The following is a 6,668-nucleotide window of genomic DNA, read 5'->3' on the forward strand; positions in this document are numbered from 1 at the left end:
TTGGGAATATAAGGTGTTAGCTTCTTCGATAAATACTGAGATATATTCCTTTGGGGAACTGTTGGGAATTGCATACTATAATTTACTGCAACTTTGCAGGATGTAATTAAAATACTTTTGATGGCAAACATGTTTACCTTTAAGGGGGAAAAAACTAAAGAAGCAACCTATGCGAAAATCCTCATGCAGGTTCACTAATCTCAGCATTTTAGACCCATCACAAAACTCTCATTCCCCCACTTTGACAGTGATGACCAGCAAGCTAAATGGAGTTCTCCTGGTCATTGAGTTACTGAGAAACTATCGCCGCAGATTCTGTGAATAGTACATTGGCTGGTTTAAGTAACCAGTTGCAGACTGCGCGAAGAATGGATTTTGCATGTAAGGATTGGCTACTTCTGTTTGGCTTCCTTGACTTGATGATCCGACACCAACCATTGAGCCAACATTTGCGTATACAGGCATGGATCCAACAGCCCTATCCCTTGGCAAAATTGGGCTTTGTGATGGAAGGCAGTAAAATGGCTGGGGTGGCATAGTGTTTGGTGTGGGCATTGTTGCTGGAGATGGGGCATGGGGGAGAAGCATGCTAACTTGTGGCTCACTTCTGTGTTCGGGAGAATCATCAATCACAATCACTTCTTTCATCATGTAATTTGGATGATGCATGACTGGCACAATGTTTCTGTAGGCCTTCTGCAGCGCATGATGGTCAGATTGCATCACTGAACCACCATGCAATGGAGGACCAACAAAGCTGCCAGCCTGAACACTTGGTAGAGGCATTTGGTGACTTGCTGTGGTTGGGGGTGTGTTGATAAACGCTGAATTACTGAGATGTTGGTATTTCGGAGGCACAAAACCAACAGGCGCCACATAATTCCCCCTCAACATATAGTCTGAACTTGGTGGCTGAGGATGCACACTCTCTTCATTGTTCATCACCATCAAATTCTTACCCATCAGCCTCAAGATAGGATTTGATGGTGAAGGAAGCTGATTTTGTAATGCGGGGCTCATACAATCTGCTGTGTAAGATGGGAGGTTCATAGCAGATTCAGCTGACACCTTAGCTGCTAATGGATGATCATGTGTATCCAAGCAAGGGTTGGGCTTTGTGCTGGTTCTTTGGTATGTGCTGAAACATGATGATGCCCTTAAACCAATGTGCAACTGTGGAACCTGCTTTCCAGTAAAATTCAGCATTGGAGGTCTGACTACAGCACTTTGATTAGAATCCCTGGCAATATTCTCCTGACAAGAACAACGGAAAGGCTTTTCATTGGGCATCTGTTCACCTTCTCTTGCTATAGGTATAGACTTGTTTTCTTGATTTAAGCTCCCAGTGGTTCGCTCTTCAACAGTTCTACCAGTAGAAGGACCTGGTTCTGATTCGTTCATCCTTGAATCCTTCAAAGCAGCTGGAGGAGACATGGTTGATGCAGTTGAAATAGGAGAATCCAGCGAGTCCCGTCCGAGTGGCAAACCCTGCTCTTGGTTAGAGTCTTCTCTATTTGACGTTATTGATGAGTTATCCTGAGGAGCTCCAGGACCCATGTCCCTGTTATTAGTCAAGCAGGCACTAGATTCCTTTGTTGAAGCCGGATCTATCTGCCATTCCTCCGTCTCATTATTGACAACACTGTTGGACTCCTGGCCATGATGTGCTAATTGCTCACTGGAGCTTGGATCCTCCACAGCTACACTGTAGCCTTCAACTAAAACATTACCTGCTGATCTGTTATTTTCAGGACTCAGGGAACCATCGCTTATTTGACAGTCAACAGGATTACTTCTGGATGTTGAATCATATGGTACATCAGTTTCAGGTTCTTCACCTTCATAATACATTTGTGTACCCTCTGTTTCTTGTGGCACATCATACTGATCATCCTGCTGTCCTGATTCTGGCATGTCAGTTCCAAAAGAGGAGTCATTATCCGCTGTATCCTCTTCTGTGTGCTTCACAAACTTCTTGGGGCCCTCATTATTAGAAACTCTGAATTTCTTATTTACATGTCCGGTGTCAGGTTCGTGATCTCGGCCAAAACCATGAACGAGCCTACTACTAGAAGATGAAAATGCACGCTTGCCAGTCCTCAACATAGATCGGTGCTTCCGGATCTTCTTAGATGTAGGCACTAACCTGTTTGGTCCATTGCTTGGCCCTGCAGTGGAGAAGGAAAGACTCCTAGCTTCAGATCTTTTAGCTGAGGAGGGATTCCTCTCTATATCATAATTATCTAGCTTATTAGCTTCTCTCCTTCCAATCTCCTTAATTTTCCTCTTTGCAAGAGCTGCAGCTGATCTAGGTACTTTTGGCACGATGCCACTCTGCAGAGGGGTCTTTGACGACCATGTAGGAATTGATCCGAGCAATCTTGCATTGCTCTGTTCAAAGCCAATGGCTTCTGAGGTAGTGGCCATGTCTTCTGGTGACTCAGAAGAAAACACCCCAGCAGGACTTTCTGTAATTTGGGAATCATTAAAGCCAAGCATGCTGCTCCTATCTGATTTCTGTGCTCCAGATGCCACTTTATCACTAAACTTTCTGCTAAAATTCTTGGTAATATCTGAGCGTTTGGAGCACGCCCACTGCCTCATAGTCACAGAACCACAATTGCTGGTGCTTCCAGAAGGATTCCGCGAATGCCGCTCCTCCTCAGAGGTTTCCTCATTGATATCGTCATGTGAGTATGCTGGAACCTACATATCTCACAACAATAAATCAAAGGTGCAGAATAAAAAACAATTCAATGAGATCGACGGAAGAACAAACTATTATCATATGCAATCAAGTAACATTTTACACCTAACAAAACAAGAAATATCTTCACATCCACCTAAAAACGTGGCATCTTTAAACTAATATCAAATGTAAATTAACTCGTACAGAACTCAACTCAGTTCACCAAAATTAAATTTTAAAGGATATTGCCTCCAAGACCTGAAAGTGTTTTTCAGTAAAATGCCATAGCCACTGTTATCTTCAATGAAACAAAGGGTTTAGTAGTAATTAAGTAATGAATTCCATAATCTTGCAAATCCATTTGGGAGTTAACAACAGCAAATTCAAGTCTAATCTCTGTTCTTACAAATCTTTTGACACGTGGAGTTAAAACGAGACATAATATGTAGCAAGTTTATAAAAGATATAGCCACATATGTCCAAACGTTATGAACTGCAGTCTAAGAGGCCTGGGAAATAATGAGTATGCACTCCATGGAATAACGGTGCATGATTACATCATCCCAGTCAGTAAGCACGGTAATGAATTTAAGAGTGAAAAACAAACTGTAGAGCAAGTTAAAAGACAATACCTGGGAGTTCAAATGGTTTGTTTTGTTGTACTTCTTTCTATGCATCTTGAGCTTCTTATTCTTCAACATTTTCGACTTTGGTATCTTTTTGCTCATCAGTATGCATTTTCCAGTCTCATGCTTCGCAACTTTCCTTGAATCATCATCCCTCAACACCAAAGGTCCATCACTACACTTGGACAAAATTCTAATTTTTATTCCATTAGAATCAACATAGACATCTCCTTCTTTTTCATCATCTCTTCGGTCAAATGGTGCCACTTCTGGGCTTTGGTTCTCAGTGCAAACCTCTTTGCTCACTGTGGACATAGCCAACTCAACTGCCCAATTAGTGCCATTTCTCCGGTCAAGATCCTCAAGAGTGTATGGAAGGGCGGTCTTGTATATGTCCTCCAGCAATCGCTTCTTCCTTGGCTTCACTTTAGGTTTCACAAGGACTGTTTCAACAAGCTCAGTATTAGATTCAGCAGAAAGGCATTGATCTATGTGGGCATTCAATGTGGTGTTCGAAGTGGAAGCGAACACTTTGCAAACAGGACAAGTCTTTGATGCCATTGGATCTGAAACTGAGCTAGAGTTAGATGCTATGTCTTCCGTCCGGCGAATATCTGTCGGGGTGCCTAACTTGACTACAAACTTGCACTTCTTTTCAGATGGCTCACACGATGAACCAAGATTTCTCAACCGCCACGAGGGCACAGCAACCTCAGTTCGACTTGCTTTTGTAGAGCTATTATCTTGCAGATCTATAGGTACAGCCTCATCAGTATGGTCTGATCCGTTTGTACTCCCCACTTGGTCGATACCAGATTTCCCATCCTCCGGTGATGTGTATGGTGAAGGTCCAAATGACTCATCTACTGGTTGGCATGATTGGAAGTTGATATCACTTGTATCCTCATTTGACGAACCAGCATCTCTAGTCTTCACCAGACTAACACTAGCAATGGCTTCTGAACACGCAGCAGATTGCTCAACGTCTGTGAAAGTACTTAATGGTTGTGACCGGATCAAATCGGGAGGCTCAAATGGAGGCAGTGGATCTTTAACACCACGCTTCAGGCAAAGCTGCAACGAGTGTGGATGGAAAGGCCAGCTTCTCTTGACGCCTTTGCTCCTTGAAGCAAAAACATAATCTCTGAAAAATAGGGACAGAAACATGGACCCATTAGCATATGCTAATACGTGCCAAGATGATGAACACTCCATGTATAGTGTTGCCGCACTGTATAAGATTCAAACCATCCGCAATATGTTGAAAAGAAGAGAGAAATACAACATCAACATGGTCCTACTGAACATGCTGTCATATCAAAACTGAAATCTCCAAAAATATGTCGCCTGCCTGTTTATTGCAGAACCACCAAGTATGGAAAAGAAAAACAATAGCAGGCAGTGGACAAAGATTCATCAAAGGAGCATCCTTTTATTTTCAGATTCTGGGGGTGAAAAAAAGGGCTACCTTTTTATATTAATCAACAGAAAATTAAACTAATTAAACACCCCAAGACAATAACACGGATTAACCCTGAAAGCAACCATTCATACCCAATCCGACCCCTCAAAGCAGCACCCAATTATTAATCGACGCATCAGAAAGACAGAGACCATCATCAAGAAGTTAAGCACCGAAAATAATCCATCTCCCAAGGTACTGAATCAAAGGTATACATGTATCTCTCTCACCTTATGGAGAACTTGGGATACGGTTGGACCAGATCTCTGGGATCCTGGCTCGCCGGCTCCCCCGCCGCGGACGTCGCCGGATCAGCGCTCACACCCAGGCCAGCAGACTTGGAGGAACATGAGGGGCCTGAAGGGTGCTCACTGGATAACATCTGATGAACGCCTTCGGTGCTCCCCCCAGATCTGCTGCTGCTACAGTCCGCACCAAGAACCCAAGAGCTGTGAAGCAATTGGGCCTGCTCTTATCCTTGCACTCCAGCATACCAAGTTGGTAAGTTCAACTGGTGGAGAGCAAGAAACTTTGCTTCCTTGGCCGCCCACTACCTCATCAGGCACCTGCAGAGAGAAACCAAGCCCCATGTTATTTCATGTCCACACATCAAACGAGATGTTCTTGGGGAATCTAACAGCATGATTTTATGTAGATAGATGCTGCAGGAGAGATACGGATGGGAGGAAGGAGAGAAGAGGCCGGGAGGAAGCTGATCTCAGATTAGCTCGAAGCACATGAAATATCATCCCACGGCAACAAGTGGAGATGCTAGTCCAGGAGCAGATTAAGGAGAAGCCAACACGGATCATGCAGCTCTCGCAAAGGATTCGCAGAAAGGGAGTAGCAGTGCACGAGACATGAACAGTCACCAAGCACTGGAGGGTAGCTTGTATGGTAGTGCTTTCTTGATGGGGAAATAAATAGCGAAAGAAGAAAAAGAGGAAAGGGAGCGTATTAACGAGAAATATAGAGAGAAGTCTAGAAAAGGAAGGTATTTCTGCTGCTTAATCGCTGGCCTAATCGGGATTTCCGTGGCTTGGAGGAGGACAAGCCATGGGCGCACAGGAGCTCCGCACGGGGCCTAATCCGCACCAAATCTAGAGAAAGCAGATGCAGGGATCGAGAATCTTTGCGGGTAGCCAAGAACAACACGCGCATCAAAACCAAAAACAGCGGAGATCTAGAGCTCACAAGCAGCGAGAGAAATACGAGAACTCCCAACCCGGCGAAGAGAGATCCAGTCGGCAGATGCCAGTCTACCGGCGGCGAGAGAAGAAGAAGGGGGAGCCGACGCGCAAGAACCAGGAAAAAAATCCCACGGATTCAGGTAGAGGAAGCCAAGAACAGCCTAAGAAATCACACGGCAAGAACTCGGAAGAACACCACCGGAGAGTTCTCCGCTCTCACCTTTCTTCACACCCGTTCCCACGGCCGCGCGCGTGAGGGGGCGACCATCCCGCCGGCAGATCCACGCAGCGAGCAGATGAGGAGGAGGTTGAGGAGCTCCCGGAGCCCTGTGGTGGTGGGAGGCTCGATTTCTGGCTGGGGGACTGGAAGCAGATGGGGAGGGAGGGGGAGGGAGGAAGAGGAGAGTAGACGAGGAAAAGGGGAAGAAATGGGGCTGCTGATTTTGTTGGCTTGCTATCTATCCCACCACCACTTTCTCTCTCATCGTCCCACACGAGAGATGAGATAGGGGCCATGTTTAGTTTCCACCAAAATCCCAACTTTGACACTATGCAAAAAGAAGATTCCCCATCACATCAAACTTGCGATACATGCATGGAGTACTAAATGTAGATGAAATCAAAAACTAATTGCACAATTTTGTTGTACTTTTCAAGACGAATCTTTTGAGCCTAATTAGTCAATTTTTGGACAATAATTC

At 44.8% G+C, this 6,668-nt stretch overlaps 1 protein-coding gene across 1 annotated transcript; it reads right to left on the bottom strand.

Annotated features, from left to right (window-relative positions):
* Window positions 1-6,402, bottom strand: LOC101772767. Its single transcript, XM_004975871.3, has 4 exons — window positions 6,188-6,402; window positions 5,008-5,343; window positions 3,322-4,459; window positions 1-2,706 (listed from the first exon to the last, which is right to left on the bottom strand). The coding sequence occupies exons 2-4, from the start codon at window positions 5,157-5,159 to the stop codon at window positions 301-303; spliced, it is 3,696 nt and encodes a 1,231-aa protein (XP_004975928.1). The 5' UTR covers window positions 5,160-5,343; window positions 6,188-6,402; the 3' UTR covers window positions 1-300.
* Between the last annotated feature and the right edge of the window lie 266 nt (window positions 6,403-6,668).

The sequence above is a fragment of the Setaria italica genome, chromosome VII (genome assembly GCF_000263155.2).
Source record: "Setaria italica strain Yugu1 chromosome VII, Setaria_italica_v2.0, whole genome shotgun sequence".
NCBI lineage: Eukaryota > Viridiplantae > Streptophyta > Magnoliopsida > Poales > Poaceae > Setaria > Setaria italica.

Bases quoted from the DNA above. Each gene is read 5' to 3' on its own strand.
- LOC101772767 (XM_004975871.3), bottom strand. From the start codon at position 5,159: ATGTTATCCAGTGAGCACCCTTCAGGCCCCTCATGTTCCTCCAAGTCT. The intron at 4,460-5,007 runs GTGAGAGAGATA...CCTATTTTTCAG, and splicing joins TATCCCAAGTTCTCCATAAG to AGATTATGTTTTTGCTTCAA. The intron at 2,707-3,321 runs GTATTGTCTTTT...TGAGATATGTAG, and splicing joins CAAACCATTTGAACTCCCAG to GTTCCAGCATACTCACATGA.